The sequence below is a fragment of the Ailuropoda melanoleuca genome, chromosome 15 (genome assembly GCF_002007445.2).
Source record: "Ailuropoda melanoleuca isolate Jingjing chromosome 15, ASM200744v2, whole genome shotgun sequence".
In the NCBI taxonomy this organism is placed as follows: Eukaryota; Metazoa; Chordata; class Mammalia; order Carnivora; family Ursidae; genus Ailuropoda; species Ailuropoda melanoleuca.
Window position 1 is genome coordinate 17,691,834 of NC_048232.1, and position 17,481 is coordinate 17,709,314.

The following is a 17,481-nucleotide window of genomic DNA, read 5'->3' on the forward strand; positions in this document are numbered from 1 at the left end:
AACAGGTACAAATATGATCATCCAGTCAGAACCTTCTTTCCCACTGAACCCAAAGTCTTTACAATCCTTCTCAGTGCAGTACTCTATGAAGTCATTTCATGCTGAAGAGAAAGTATTAAATATTCCTGTATTATTCATTGTGGTATAACAAATAAGGAGGGTATGTGAATATGATGATTAAAAATAATTAATTATGGGGCCAGCTCTTAAAAATTATAGGTAAGTTGATCAATATTTACACTAACCATACCCCCATATGGCTGAATACCGTACCACTGGGAAAATGCCATTTGTTTAAATATTGTTGGTAATGCTTTAACTCTATTCAAGGAAACCATGACAAAGAACACATTTAGAAAGTATTTTATCAAAAGAAATAACCATTTTGAAAATACTGACCACATAATCATCACCAAGAAATATTACAAAGTTCCTCACATCGTTTATCTTTTAATAGGTATTTATGGAATGATTATGGGCAGTCGTAATACCACCCACTAAAAACATTTATAGTAATTCAATGGTAAACAGTTACAGTGACAATCCACAATAAAGAAGCAATGAATTTCCAAATGAATAGTAATAACTATAATCTCTGTTAAGTGCCATAAAACACACATGCACACATATTCTGACGTGGCCTGAAAAGGGAAGGATAGGACGTAAATTGAACATTCAAAGATGAGTATGATTTGCTAGATGGAATGAGGAAGATACATTAACTAATATACTTGTTTCATTTGGGGTGGCATTGTGACTGACTACAAATACCATCTTCTCCAGACTTCCTTGTGGCCACCAGAGGCCAATGAGATATACATGGGGATTTGGGGAAGGTATCTCTTATAGAAGGAAAAACACCAGACTAGAAGAAAAAAAGTCTCTCCTCCTTTCCTTTTCTCACTTCTTTCAACAATACCTTGAACATATGTGGTCCTAGGAAGTACCAGAGTCACCTTGCAGCCATGAATGAGTAGGAAGATGACCAGATGACAGAAAGAACAGACGGAAAATATATATTTCACAACCACATAGTTGAACCACAATACCAACTTAAATGGACAACTTCCTGGCTTCTTTTTAATTGAGATGAATTAATTCCCGTCTGTTTCAGCTCCTATTACTTGGGTTTTCAGTTGCTTGGAACCAATTGATTTTTGACTAATACAATAAGGAAACTGTCTCAAGTAACATGAGGTCAAAAGCAAGGAATCCTAGAGTTGGTTGATTTTAGCAACTTATGTTATCAAAACATGAGAACCACATGGACTCCTTCCTTCTTTTTCCTGTGCTATCTTCATGTACCTGACTTTGTAATAAAGTCAGCTACCCATGTAATCTCTTCAGTCCCAAGGATCACATCTTTAGAGTGATATTCTGAGAAAGAATAAATGGACTTCTTTCTTTTGATTTGTTTTTAAGAGCAAGGCAAACTTTTCCTAGGTGTCTTTTCCCCAATAAGGCTCAATGTCTAGAATTGCATCCCAGGCCTATGGCTAAACTAATCAAGATGAGGAAAGAGAAAACATTGCGCATCACGATTGCTTAGATAACTTAAAAGTCATCTCTGGCTCTCTGAATGAAAGAAGGTGGATTGTCAAATAAAACAACAGTTCTGTCCTCTAGAAGAGAGGGAAGGAATGGCTGATAAATGAACCCCCGAATACTAGGGAAAACATTCAAAAAATAGGGAAAGTCGCCCTAAACATAAAAGTTGAAAAAAAAATCAGTTTTCTTAAGAGACAATTTTCTGAAAAATTTAGTTGGCATAGAGGCAATTTTAAGATTCAGTTTCAAAAACATTTTGCATCAAGGAAAGGTTATTGTATGCAAGGCAAGGCATTTAGGAGAGTATATTCAAACAGTGTGAAAAACCTGATATTTTGAGCAATGGAAATAACACTAGAGCATTCTTAAAGATGATTAATGTGGTTTGGGTTTGTAAAGTTGATCAATGAAGGCTACACTGAAAAAACAAACAAACAAACAAAAAAACAACGGACTCTTAAAACCAGAGTTTTGGACCAATAGAACTGGAACAGGGGTTACAAACTTCAAGGGAAGGAGTGAATTAAGTTCTCAAAGGGAGAACTTACGAGTGTTGGTGATAGATTGAATATGGAAATGAGGAACGTGGAATCACAGATAATTCCAAAGGTAGAATCTTTAAAAAGAGAGAGAAGATTCATGCTCTGAACTTAATCGATAATCTCAGTGAGAAGAACTCATTTGGAGAGGTGAATGATGAGTTCATTTTAGGCTTTTTGGTTTTGAGATGACAGTTGCATATTCCAAGTGGAATTTTCAATAAGCATTTGGAGATAAACACCTGCATTCCATCCTGGCTGTGGATATGTAGGCCATCTGCATTAAAGTGTGAAGGACCAAGGGAAAGGATGAGTGAAAGCTGTACAAAGTGAGAAATTTGAGCATATAAAATTAAATCAAGAGGGGCACCCTGGCTGTGTCTGTAAGTTATAAGAAAGGAGTTGGTAGAAAATGTGAGATCGAAGGACCTGGAAAAGTTCTCTAACTGAAATAAATGGAGCCATAGAATGCTAATAGCTATAGAATGCTTGATAAGGTGTTGAGATCATAAGCTGAGATGAGCCCTAGAAAAGAGAAAGGAAATAATGACATAATTTAGAGGTAGAGAGAATGAAATATAAGAGGATGTATTCTGATTGTATTGATACCTTTAGGGTCATACATAAAGTCATATGTTAGATAAGGTGGAACAGAAGGTTCAAGGGTGGTTACAGAGAATCAGAAAGGATATAGAATAATTATTATAGGACTGCTGTGACATCATTCTAAAGGACACGTAATGGCTGTTTTGTATTTATATTGGAAGATTCTGCATGTTTGCAGTTGTGTTAGCTAAACACCTGGAGAACTAGATTTCTTACTTTTAGCCATATTGTATAACATAGTATAAACCTATTTATATCATGATACTGGAATGATAAACATAAGGAGGGGATATAGAGAGCCCATAAATAAGCGTATAAAATTAAATGCATTATATGCCATGTCGAATGAATGAAAGAAATGTACATAATTAAAAATGATTCTAGATTTCAGGGTAGGATGTAATCATGCCTGAGAAGTGAAATACTTATACTTAATGAAAATATTGTCAGGAATCCAGAACATTTTCTGTGGAATTATTTAAAGCTTTGTTTTCGATATGTTTGGCATCCATTTTAATTGCAAGTATTTCTTCTGATGCAGTTTCTTTATGCTAGTATTAGTTTTACATTGAGGAGAAGTTATGAACGGGAAACCATATGGAGAAGAAATATTAAAAGCAACATAAATGTCATCTTTCTAAAGAGGAAGGAAAAGTCAATAACAATCGCAATTGATTCATACTGGTTAAATCACACAATCATTCAGTCTGTACCACACAGTTTTACAGTGAATGCTCAAAAAGAAAAGCTGCTGTGGGAAAAAAAAAAAAAAAAAAAAGAAAAAGAAAAAAATGAAAGCAGATATCAATTGTATTATGATGGTACTTTTCACAGATGACTAAGTCGTAGACATTCAGCTATTATCTGGTCATTTTTCTCATTATGAATAATTTAATTTTTAATGAGTTATCAATCAACACTTAGAAGAGAACTTTTTTCAATATTTCATGACTAGCTCTGAAATGTTGTACGTGGTTGGTTAGTATGGTATGCTGTGAGGGTGTCCTCTCCCGTTTACTGCTTCTCCAAAGGCATCTTTTTTTAGTTAATGACTTTGCCCCTCTAATGGTCTATGCTGTTCAAACACCAAAGTGAGCACAGGGACTGAATTAAACTTCCAGACAACTGAAGCTGTTGATTTATTCTATCTGACTTATCTCTATATCATATTATTGTGTTCATTGCTCATGTGTAGACACAGTATTATCTATCGTCTATAATATTATTAGTCAATCCGTACAACTCCTTCGTGGATAAATGACAATATTCATGCACTGCCTCTAGACTTTCTGATTAAAAAAAAAAAAAAGCTACAGTGTTCATTTGAAATTACCAATGGATGCTAATGTCCTGGTTCTTTAAATTTATTAATAAATAATTGAGATAGGCACTGATTCTAAATAATGACAAATGTAGTATAATACCAAGTGTAATGTACATTTCCAGAACATTCTATCAATATTTTCATTTCCTTAGGCCATTATACAAGCACAGCAGGAAGTTGCAATTTTGAAACCACTTCAGGAAACTGGACCACAGCCTGCGGTCTTACTCAAGATGACTTGGGCTGGGCCATCGGCACCAGAATTCCTGTGGAAGCATTGAATCCAGACTTTGATCACACCCCAGGTAAGTCCAGCAGAGACTCATAGTCCAAGTTATTCATCCCTGGAAATCTGCTTTAACCATTCGATGAATATCTGAGGGTGTTCCTTGTGTCTCTGTGTGGTTAGAGCTCAATACCCTTCATGAAAAGAGAGTTAGTCCTTCTTTGTAACCTCTGAGTTATTGAATAGACCAGAACAGCATTGCTACAACAAGGAGATCCGTGACTTCTATTTCAAGAGACTCACAGATTTTATTTATTCAACAAGTAGGGGACATTCAGATGAATGCGTGTGGTAGGCAGAGGTTAGCAATGGTAAGAGTTCTCATGCTGCCCCAGTGGCCAGCAGCTGGCCACCAGTGTTCCTCCAGTCCCTCTGAAGTGTAGGGGCTGAGACATAAAAGGTAAGTGATAATGGAAGGAATGAACATCAACAAACTCTTGACAGGGTTTGCCTCCTTCCTGGTGATATGAAGTTAATGGAATCCTTAATGGTCTTGCAGGTGATAGGGTCAGAGCAAAGTAAGCTTGTATTCTTACTTACTTTTACCTTGAAGTCTTGCCCACTCAGCACTTCTTCCCTCCTTAGGATCTAACTTTTCTTAGGGATAAAAAATAATTATTTTAAAGACAACTTTTCTTAGGGATAAAACTTGTCCAAATTTTTTTAGGGATAAAATCTAGGTTTTCTTAGGGATAAAAAAATAACCTTAGATATTTGTGATGGTTACTTTTACGTGTCAGCTTGGGGGTGTCTTTGGATGAGGTTAACGTTTAAATTAGTGAACTTTGAGTGGATGACCCTCCATAATGTGGGGTTGGATAGGGGGCTCATCCAATCAGTTGAAAGCCTAAATGGAACAAAAAAGACTGGCCTCCCTGACCAAGAGGTAATTAATTCCCCCCAAGGCTGCATTCAGACAACATGGGTTGGCTTTCCTGGTCTCCAGCCCGCCAGCCCACACTGCAGATCTGGGTCTTGCCAACCTCCATGATCACATGAGCCAATTACACATGGTAAATGTCTTTCTAGAATCATACACATTATATTGGTTCTGCTTCTCTGGAGAACTCTAATACAATATCACTCAAAACAATTGAAGCATAGACGCGATGAAAAAGAACAAGATTATAATGGAATTAATTAAAATGACTTTTCAAAGGAAAAGTATGCACGATTGTCTCAGCCATTTTATGACTAGCAAAAAAGAGAAGAATACTTGTATTATTTATATATTCAGGCAGATTGAAAATATCATGACGTGCAGTTACAGCCTACATGTTCATTTTTGTTTGAAACTTGGCCCCTAATTCATCTCCAGATTGAATATTCTTACTCCTTTTGACCTGCCAAATTGTATTTCCTCTTCCCCACGAAGTGTGGTTTTGGGGATTTTTTTGGTTTTGTTTTATTTTGTTTTTTTTTTAAAGCATGAAGTTAGTATATACTAGGTTATAGGTTAATGGAACAGGATAGGGAATCAAGACACTGAGGTCAGTAGTTAGGAGGATTTAAAATATAACAGGGATCAATTCAATAGAGGAAAAGATACAGTCTTTATTTGTATGGTGTTGGCATATCTGGTTATATAGCTTAAATGAAATGAAATTAAACCCCAGTTTTACTTTGTGCATTTTATATACAGAAATATATTTAGATGGATTAAAGACTTAAATGCAACAAATAAAAGCAATAAAACTCTTGCAAGAAAACAGAGGGTAAACTATGTGCAATGTAAAGGCAGGATCTCACTTCCAAAATCCCAGAAGCTACAAAAGAAAAGATGTACATATTTGATGGTGAAAACTTAAAATTCCATAAACAAAATCAACAGGCAAACAATAGGTTAGAAAAAAAATTGTGTGTCAATCACAAGTAGGATACATATAGATAACTCTTGTAGACTTACTGGAGATGGAAATTTTAACAGCCAGAAAAGATCTGCATAACTCATTCACAGATGATCAAATTCAAATAATCAACAAAAATATTAAATAATTCTCTAGTCCACAAGTCATCAGAAAAACACAAATAATAATAAGAAGATGGGGAAAGGTTTTCAAAAGCCACCAATATATGGATGAGAAATGGATAGCAGGTAGCCAAAGAAGGATACTCAGCCATGGTCATGGGAAATTTTCCATGTAGAAATAAAAGGACAACCACATAAGCACATATGTATAAGCATATTTCCTTCAGCATTGTTTGTAGTTGAAAATAGTGGGAAATTAAATGAATGTCCCTCATTCATACACTCATTTATTTATTCCCTTGTTCGTTCATTAATTGGCCCATTGAATGCTAGGCACTGTTCTCGGTGCTGGGGATGCATTGGTGAATAAAACACAGCTTCCATGGTGGAGTTCACATTCTAGAAGGAGAGAAAAGCTAATTGAATCAACATGGTAAATAATAAAGTTATGGGGTCCATTAGAAGTTGAGTGGAAAGAGGAATAGAGTAAGTAGGATTGAGAAGGCACATGGATGGTTGAGTGTGTTACAGTTGGGAAGGTTTACACTTTCTGGGCTGGTCAGGCTGTGGTGGGAAAAACACCATTAAAAAAAAGACTTGAGGGAGGTGACTAGTGAGCTGTTTGGATTCGTAGGTCAAGAGTATTGTAGTCAGAGGGACAGCCAGTGCCAAATGCCCTGAGATCAGAGTATGCTTGGTGGGTGTGCCCCAAGCCATGTGCGATGTTTTAGGTGATCTAATGAATGATTGTGGTGCTGTCCTGTGCATCGTATGATGTTTGGCCATCTTCCTGGCCTCTACCCACTAGATACCAATAGCATTCATCTCCCTGATATTGACAACTGAGAAAGGTCTTTAAAAATTGCCCCATGTCCCCTGGGGGACAACGTCACCCCCTTTTGGGAAACTGGAGGAACAGCCTGGAGGCGAATGTACCTTGTTAAAACCACAGCATGCAATATCATGCAATATGAAAAAGAGAGAGTTTAACACTATACAGTTGATTTGTAGGAATTTCCAAAACATATTTTTAAAAGGTTTTATTTATTTATTTGAGAGAAAGAGAGAGCGAGCGAGCACACAAGCAGGGGGAGCTGCAGAGGGAGAGGGAGAAGCAGGCTTCCCTCAGAGCAATGAGCCAGATGCTGGGCTAGATCCCAGGATGCCAAGATCATGACCTGAGCCAAAGGCAGATGCTTAACTGAATGAGCCACTCAGGTGCCCCCCAACACATATTATTAAAGGTGTAAAACGATACACAAAGTGATTCTATATAGTATGGTCCAAATTTTTCTAAACAATGACTAACGCCCTCTAACTTGTGCACATATATAACTCTACATAGGTATCTCTGTGAATAACTATGTGAGCATGGAGAAAAGGATAAAAAAGGATATATGGGTTTATTAACCTGGATTGCTTGAATGAGTGATAGGGTTGGAGTAGAGGAACGGGAGAATAAATCTAAAAATAAAAAGAAAATAAGTAAAAAAAAGCAATTGCACCTCAAAAGAAAATCTAGCATACATGATGGTAGCACCTACATGTGTTTGTGGAAACTTTGGTGGGTATTTTTAAATTTCACCATGGAAAAACCCTGAACAATAATCTTTTTCCTCTTTTAATATTGATTTTTTTCTTCAGTATTTGTTTTCATCAATTTTATGTTACTAATAAATAGATCTTTCCTAAAATTTTAAATGTATAAATAAGCAGAAAAAAGAAAAAAAACTTCTCTACTAATCCTGAGAGCAATATAATCATCTATAATCTTTATATTTGTATATCTTGCCATTCTTAATATACACATTTTCAAATAAAAATAGCTTTCTGCTAGATTCAGTAATTTGATAAATATACTATGAATAAGTTTATGTGTTATGAAATGTTTTAAACATGATATTTTACTTTTTGGAAATAGAATAATTTATAAAAAAATTATGTAATGGTAAACTCTTAAATTATTTCCTAACACTTTCACTATAGTAAACATCACGACAGTGAAAATACATTTGGATGAATTTTTTTTTTTTTTACTTTTTATGATAGTTCCTGAGGATAAATACTTATTTCTCTTTCTTGAGAATTTATGAGAAATAAACCAATTTTCATTCTTGCTGCTAAGATCTCAACAGTAACATTTAGGTGCAATGTCTGTTAGGTCTGCTGATAACATCTGCAGAATCTTTCCTTATCTCAAGACAGTATTTGGAAACTACAGAGCATGTCTGTTAGTATAATACTTCTAATGGTACAAAAGCACCCTAGGCTCAGTTTAAGGAAAGATAAAAGTATAATCAGTGGATGTGGGGAATGTCCTGTGCATTGTTCAAAGAGAGAAACATGGGTGATCAATTGATACCTTTTAATGGAACAATTAAAGACTATCAATGGCTGCACTTATTTTCTTTTTTGAACTTTTATAGCTTGCGTGAGTTCATGAAAAGCCACAAGAAAAGTTTTGAATCTGGTCATTATGCACTGTTGTACACAAGTAATGTTGTCCACAGATAAAGAAAAGCAATCATTCTGACAGAATACTTCATTATCCTCCCTGTTAATCACTACTTGAGACAGTGTATTTTTACAGAGTACTTTCTTCAAAGCAGACCGATTATATCATCCTTGATACACGAATACGGCTCACTGAACTTGTGTAGGCATCTCTGAAACAATGGGCCGCTAAATAAATTCTAAGGACATTAATTAATTTTGACCCTCTGGGAAAAACAAAATTCTTTACGAGAAGGCCAACAGATTCAAAGAGCCTACGGTCTATTTCTAAACATCTCAATGCTGCTGTTAATTAAAACTGTATTTATGGATCTTTTCACTTATTGTTACCAAGATGAAGCATTAGATCCGTAAGGAGGACATTTTCAATGCCCATCACAGGCCTATTTACGAGCCTTCTTGGAGCCACTGGGGAAGCTGTGGAGGGAAACTACAAACATTAATTCGCTCTTGTGTCCACACGAATAGCGTTGAGGCTTAGCACATAGAGGCTTTAATGGCAAGAATGAAATTTGGGTAACATGAGCTAACGAAGGTATAAAACAAAAGCTGCTGTCTCTCTTTATTTTCCCTTTCTTCACAACTTTATTTTGGTTTTCATGGTATAATTGACCATATCTACAATTAAATTCTAAAATCTGGAAGGATAAGAGTCATATTCTTTTGCTATTTTTATATTCCCTTCAGCATTGAAGACGGAAAATCACTTGATAACACTTGTGTAGGTCTCCTGTTACCTGTCTGTGTCCTTCTGTGTTTATTAACAGCAAAATATTTTGGATTAATTAATGCAACAAGCATTTCCTGAGTGCCTATTAAATACACAATGTGTTGATAACTGAGGATATGGGTTAAGAAGATGTTTGTAAAATAACTGGGATGAAATATACTGCCCAATATAACCGAAGGAAGTTACTATTGTGCAATTGTATATTCACAACACAAGGTCAAAAAATGTTCCAAAACTATCTTAGTGATCCTAATACTCTAAAGTATTATATGTCATTATATAATGACAGTTTGAAGCACTAAGTGTTCAACAATATAATTTACTTGATACTCGGGTCGACAGAGCCCTGGAGGCTAGACAGATGATAATTGTTCTTCCTTTTGTGTAGATGGTGCAGGTACTATTATTATTCTTACAGATGAGGAACCAGAAAAGCTAAACGACTTGTCTAAGTTCGTATAATAAGTAACAAAGCCAGAACTGAACCCCTGGTGTATGGAGCCTAATCCAAGCCTACCCCAGGACCTGGTAGCAGGCTTTGTCCTTAATGTATATTCACTATTGTGTTGTTTCCTATAGTGAAAGTGTGAGGAAATAATTCAGGAGTTTACCATTCAATACTTTTATAAATCATGAATGTCCTTCCTCTATATTTGGGGCCACTTAATCTCTCTTTCAGTCTAGGTGACATTACCATCTCACTCTGCTCTGATAGAGTAGAGGGAGACCCTCATATTCATTTGCTTGGGAGGGTTAGGGCTTGGCCAAGGATATGGAGTTAGAGATATCAAACCAGCCCTCACTCACGGTTTACCACACTGCTCACGTTGATCTTTCTTGTATACACTCATGCACTCATACACATGAGAGAGGTAATAACTGTACTGTAACACATTTTATAAATCATCACATTTAAAATCCAATCATTGGATTAGCAATTTTTGAGATATTCCAGGAAGCAGGAGGCCAGTGGGATCAAAATGGATGGATAAAAACAGCAGAAATTCCAGCCCAAGGAAATAGTGTTCGCTATAGGTCTTCCCAAGGAAGCTATATAGATAGTCCAAGATCAAAGTAAAAAATACTGTTCTGGACAGCATTGTGTCCCCCTAAAATTCGTATGTTGAAGCCCTAACTCCCGATTGTGACGACATTCAGTGATAAGGCAGAAAGGTAATTAATGAGGTCTTAAGTGTGGGTCCTTAATCCAATAGGACTGGTGTCCTTATTAAAAGAGGAAGGGGGGGGGTGCCTGGTTGGCTCAGTCGGTTTATTGTCTGCCTTCGGCTCACATCATGATCTCAGGGTCCTGGGATTGAGTCCCACAGGGACTCAAGCCTGCTTCTCCCTCTCCCTCTGCCTGCCGTTCTGCCTTCTTGTGCTGTCAAATAAATAGATAAAATCTTTTAAAAAATTTTTTTAAAAAAGAGGAAGGGGCACCAGGGATGTGCACACACAGAGGAGGGACCCTGTAAGGAGACAAGGAGAAGCCTCTAAGCCAAGGAGAGATGCCTCAGGAAAAACCAACCCTGCTGGCACCTCCATCTTGGACTTTCAGCCTCCAGAGCTGTGAGAAAATCTCTTCGTGTTGTTTAAGATGTCAACTCTGCAGTATTTAGCTATGCCAGGTTGAACCAACTTCTACAAATACCAAGAAAGTTTGTGAAAGAATTCTTCAGAGTAACTCACTGGAAACCAGCCCTCAGATCACCTGGCAGAGTTGGGAAACTTGGCCCCAACCCCTGGATTCCCTCCCATGACCACAGAAGGGCTTTTTCTCATAAAGTAAAATCAAAGAGCTGTCATGGAAAGACAAGTGGACCTCTGCCTGGGAAGAGATCATCATGAGACAATTATATCCCAAAAAAGTGGCACTGTCATGTGTGGAGTTACATAGGATCAACACTGTCAGTTTGCAGGGGACATAAAGAAAGATAATTCCATCCCAGAATTAAAAAAAAAAAAAAAAGCATTAAGGGAAGATTGGGTAGCTCAGTTGGTCGAGCCTCTGACTCCTGATTTTGGCTCGGGTCATGATCTCAGGCTCGCAAGATTGAGGACCACATCCGTGTCTGGCTCCATGCTCAGCATGGAGTCTGCTTGAGATTCTCTCTCTCCTCTCCCTCTGCCCTTCCCCTGCTCAAACTCTCTCTAGAATAAATAAAATCTTAAAAAAAACTTGGGAGCATTGCAGTTTGCGTGCCTGCTTGCTTACTTACCCATTGGCCGCACCACCAAAGAAAGTGGTTCTCAGACTTGGCCGCTTATCAGAATCATCTGAAGAGTTTTTTAAAAAAATGCTAATCTGTATCCGCCGGCTAAGATCCTGATTTAACTGGTTAACATTGTGGCCTGGGCATCACGATTTTTAAGAATTCCTCGTAAGATTTTAGCGTGTAGCTGAGGGTGGGAACTACTTCCCTGCAGGGAAGCCCACATCCCCACTCCACCTATATAGCACCTGCTTTTCATTCTCCCAAGGGAGAAGCCTTTCAGGAAAATGGTTCTGTATAACAGCAGCGGGAATTCTTTCAAGTTGCCTACATTAAGCAACGAAAGCCTTCATTCAGAAGTTTCAGTGAATAACCAAGAATCAGCAGACAATTAAAGACAACCAATATCATGAAAGAGAGAGATGAGGATGTGAAAAGAGAACAATTATCCCTGGAGGAAATGGGTAACTCAGTGTAGTGGACATTTGGTATATTTTCTCCTTGCTCTTTTTTTTTTTTTTAAAGATTTTATTTATTTATTTGACAGAGAGAGGGACAGCCAGCGAGAGAAGGAACACAAACAGGGGGAGTGGGAGAGGAAGAAGCAGGCTCATAGCAGAGGAGCCTGATGTGGGGCTTGATCCCATAATGCTGGGATCACGTCCTGAGCCGAAGGCAGACACTTAACCGCTGTGCCACCCAGGCGCCCCTCTCCTTGCTCTTTAGTAGGAAACTGTTGTTGTGTTTATTTTATATTGAGCTGTAGGAACTCCATCTCACCCAGCTTCTCATGGACTTGAGGATGAAAACTGCCAATCAGATCCATGCCTGCAAGACTCATTATCCACCTCTGTTAAGCATGCTTTATAGGACTATAACCATTTTATGTGCAAAATGATATAAAATATAGGAATGCATATATAATATCTATATAATATTCCAACAATTATATCTATACCTGTACTAATATATTTTAATATAAAACATGTCCTATTGACCAAAAATTTAATTATAAGGAAATACAGTTATTTTTCAGTATAAAATGCTAGTTATGAAAAAATCCTAATCTTGTAGAAATATATACTGATGTGGTTAAAGGAGATGTAATTTGATATCCAGGGTTACTTTCAAATTAGTGGTGTTAAGGATGTAGGTGGAAATACGGAGGAAACAAAACTGACCATGGGTTGAAACTGTTGAACCTGGGTCTTGGGTAGGTGGAAGTTCATTATGCTGTTCTTTCTACTTTGGTATAAATGTGAAATTTTCCAAAATGAAGGTGTTTTAAAAAATTGTTCCCTCAAAAGATGAATGTGACTTACCCGAAGTGAAAAAACTAACAATATGACATCTAGCATGAAATAAGAACTGGGTAGTCAGAAAACACCAAGAGAATTGTCAACAGGTAGAAGTGAAGACACAAAAGCAATAATAATAAAAATGATATCTTCCCTAGATCCTCAAATGACAGTGAGATATATCAAAGGATTTAATTTGTAAAACCACCTTTTATCTAATTATTTAATAATACATTAGAATTTATTATGATACCAGTTCAGAACAGAATTCTGTTTAAAATTGGATACTTTTTGATACACTAAGGGGAGTTAATTCCTAATATACCATAATAATAATAATTACATTAAAGTCTGAGAAGAGTGTTAAAAGAAAATGTGATTTATGTGATGTGATGCTTCAGCCATTACTTTAAAGCTATATGTGATGAAATGGAATATAAAATGATATGCATTAGCATGGTAAAAAATGTTTTTCCCCATTCATTCATTTCACAAATGTTGAGTTCATTTTTTGCCAGCCACTATTTTAGGTACTTAGGATACATGTAGGTCAAATCAGAGAAGGATCTCTGCCATCTCGTGGCTAACATTACAGCAGAGAGGGATAGAAAATCAGTATCAAGCATTAAAAATTAAATTAAAAAAATGTATAGTTTGTTGGAAGTTGATAAGTGCCATGGGGGAAAAAGGAAAAAGTAGAGCAGTAGAAGAAGGATCAATCAGGAGCCAGGACCAGTGGGGGGTGGCTTAGAATGTATGGGGATACAGGGAGGAGGTAAGTTAAGGAAATTTCCATATATAGCCTCTAGAGGGAGGGGGCCTGCGTTCCTGTTTTCAGTTTTATAAAGGGTTGAATGGATGTTGAACAGTTGCTCTTCTTATCCACTCACTCAAATCCAAACAAAATATTTTTTTTTGACAAAAAAAGGAGAAATTTCGGAGGGATCTAGAGAAAGGGAATTAATATCGGTTAAATGTTTCCTAAGAGTCAGTCAGTGTAAAAGATGATATGCATGTTATCTCATTTAATCTTCTTAAAACATTGTGCCATGGCAGATACTAAATTCTTAGGTTAAAAAATTTGATCAAGTCACAGGTGTGACTGAGTAGGAGGATTTGAATATCAAACTCCCTGACTTAAAAGACTTTGTTCTATAGCCTGCAATGTCCAATATAATAGCCAGTAGCCACACAAACTACTGAGCCCTTGTGGCTGGTCCAGATTGGATGTGCTGTAAGAATAAAACACACATTGGACTTCAAAAATGTAGTACAAAAAAAGCACTATAAAGATACATTAACAATTGTTTGTATATTGAAATAACACTTTGGATACATTGGGTTAAATAAAGTATATTGCTAAAAATTCACCTATTTCTTTTTACTCTAAAATATGGCTACTAAAAATTCTAAGACTACATATATGGCTCACAGTATGTTTCTGTTGGACAGCCCTGTTCTGTATTACACTGCAAACATCATAGGGAAGGCTTTCTTATCTATGAAGTGAATAAAACTCTAGAATCAACTAAAGAAATACTGGAAAGTACCCATCTCTGGATCCCTTTGGAGATGGGCACTCTCGTGGTTATGAATGCACACACTTCCAGCTAGGACCTCCAAAGACTATCTAGTCAGCTTCCAGTCTGTTTTAAGTGGAAGGTACTTACAAAGCAAAGTGGTGCAATTATAATAATTTAATCTAATATATTATCTTCAGAATATTTCATTATGTGTAGTAACAAAGTACATCCATTAAACAGCAACACAGTCTTGTGATATCAGCGATTTTCATGTCCAAAGATAATGCTTTTGGCATTATTGCCCAAATATGATAGTGCCTTGTTCCATAAATTTCAGGTTAATTATTTCATCATTTTACAAGTATCCAGGCACTATAGTTTCTCTAAAAGGAATTTACCCACTGCAGATTTATTTATAGACTTTGTTTCTCAGTAAAATAATGAACCATTAAACTTACTCCTTTCTATCTTCTCAAAAGCTTTTTCTTTTTGTGTTTACTCCTTTTTTCTAAGCGTCCTTAAACTGCCCATTACTGTATCATACTTGTCACCTTTAAGCATCACAGTTTTCTTACCATGAAAAAAAATCTAACCGCAATTTCACTTCTAAGTACTATTGTTTTTTATTGTATCTCGAAGATAGAGACAACACAAAAAGTTTGTGTATTTTCTACCAAACTACACATGCTTCCTTTGGTTCCCTACAATTTGCCTGCAAAAATATTATTTCCTTGGCAAATAATTTTTGGCCACCCACTCTGAGTCACTAATCTAAACACTATAGTGATGCACATTTACCAAGCATAGTCCCAGCTCTCATGGAGCTTGCATACTAGCTCCTTTGAGGACTTTATGGTTTCATAATTCTTCCTGCGTTATCCTAAGTCTCGTTATGTTGCACTTGGCACTACTGTTCAGTGCACACATTCTTGGAAGTTTTCACCTGTGATGGGCTGTGATATGTATTTCCTAATGTTATATTTGTCTTTGATGCTTTCTTCTTTTTCCTTCTAAAGCCTAAATGTGTCTTAACTCAGCATTCTTTTACCTCTTTAAATCTCTTCCTACACTTCTTGCTTGCTCAGAGTTTTCATTCTCTCAGTGTTCAAAATTTGCTAGTTTCTACATGCCTCTAGTCTTTACTTCCATGTTCTTTTTTTTTTTTTTTTAAAGATTTTATTTATTTATTTGACAGAGAGAGACAGCCAGCGAGAGAGGGAACACAAGCAGGGGGAGTGGGAGAGGAAGAAGCAGGCTCACAGCAGAGGAGCCTGATGTGGGGCTCGATCCCAGAACGCCGGGATCACGCCCTGAGCCGAAGGCAGACGCTTAACCGCTCTGCCACCCAGGCGCCCCTTTACTTCCATGTTCTAATCTCATGTTGTCAGTTGTCAGCTGGATAATTTCCAATGTCTTCAAGTCACAGATCCAAACTCAAGCTTACCTGCCTTTCAGAAAGCATCCCCCCCGCTGCTCCTAATATTTCTGTTATTGACATTATTATTGTTTAACACAATTCTTTCTCAGTTTCCAATTCATTCAGCTCTTTATTCTCAACTTAGGTGTTTTTACTTTGCATTTTCACTGCTGTCATCCTAAGTCACTCTTGGGCTATTGCCAAAGTCAAGGAAACTCATCTCCAATTCAAATATTCTCCTAAACCAGGCCACTCTTTTCCCCGATGCAGGATTAATAACCCTGAACGGTGACTATTAATCCTGCAACTCCTCAGAAGCTTTCCATGCACTTTCTGTGTTCTTCCCCACGTTGGATTTCTGATTTAATTCTACAAACTCTGTGTTCTTTTTCCTCAAATATGCTCTGGGTGTTATAAATGTCATCTTTTGGTCATATCATTGTTTTAGCATAACTTGTGATTTTTTGTTGGTAGTGGATACAGTGTACCAGTTAAAAGGAACCCAGGTAACCAGGTTTTCTGTGTGAACTTTTCTGTTTATCTGGCAGGAAGTACGGTCATGTTTACTAGTCATTATTGGCTGTAGCTATAGAAGTCGGAAGGTGTAATTTCGGGGCGCCCGAGTGGCTCAGCTGTTAAGCATCTGCCTTCAGCTCAGGTCATGATCCCAGGGTCCTGGGATCGAGCCCCACATCGGGCTCCCTGCTCAGTGGGAAGGCTGCTTCTCCTGCTCCCACTCCCCCAGCTTGTGTTCCCTCTCTCACTCTCTCTCTCAAATAAATAAAATCTGAAAAAAAAAAAAAAAGGTTTGATTTCCACTGGCATCCTGGTTCTTCCAGCTTCTCCCTTGTGTTTTGGTTTCCCTAGTGAATTTTTTTTTTTTGAAGATTTTATTTACTTATTTGATAGAGCACTCATGCACCAGCAGGGGGAGGGGCAGAGGGAGAGGGAGAAGCAGACTCTCCACAGGGCAGGGAGCCTGACACGAGGGCTGGATCCCAGGACCCTGGGATCATGATCTGAACTGAAGGCAGACACTTAATTGACTGAGCCACCCAGGCGTCCCTCCCTAGTGACTTCTTAAGTAAGTTCTGAGAGATGGAGTCCTTTCAGTCGCAGCCCCCTGCTGGTATATAGGACCCTACTGATGGGGTAGTAAGGTGGAAAAGCGTTGAGTGGTAAAATCAGGGGAATAGGAGCCTTCCACAATTCTGTGATCTATCACAGTCTTTCAGTAAGTTTGCGCTCTTTTACTGTGACCTTGACGAGTGCTTCTCAGTTCTCCCTCCCCCTTCTATAAGATAGGAAGTCTAGACCTTTTTAAGAAAAATAGGCATACTTCAAAATGGCTACTTTTCCTCTCTCCCGGAAAGAAACAGAGGGGATTTTTCTCCAGTCTTCACTGTGGAAGCTTAGTAAGACTTCTGGAGGTAAGACTTTGGGGTGCCCTTAAGCCTTGTCCCCCTGAAGTTCTGTCTCTCAAGCTTTTCCACGCTGAGCCTCCAGCAATCTGT

The 17,481-nt window shown here is 37.5% G+C and overlaps 1 protein-coding gene across 1 annotated transcript in view; it reads left to right on the plus strand.

The window, feature by feature from the left end:
- MALRD1 (MAM and LDL receptor class A domain containing 1) overlaps nt 1–17,481 on the plus strand; it is a 683,830-nt gene that overhangs the window by 436,627 nt on the left and 229,722 nt on the right. The window contains exon 23 of the mRNA XM_034644348.1: nt 4,170–4,322. Within this exon, the coding sequence (XP_034500239.1) occupies nt 4,170–4,322 (153 nt within the window). The remainder of the gene's footprint in view (nt 1–4,169; nt 4,323–17,481) is intronic.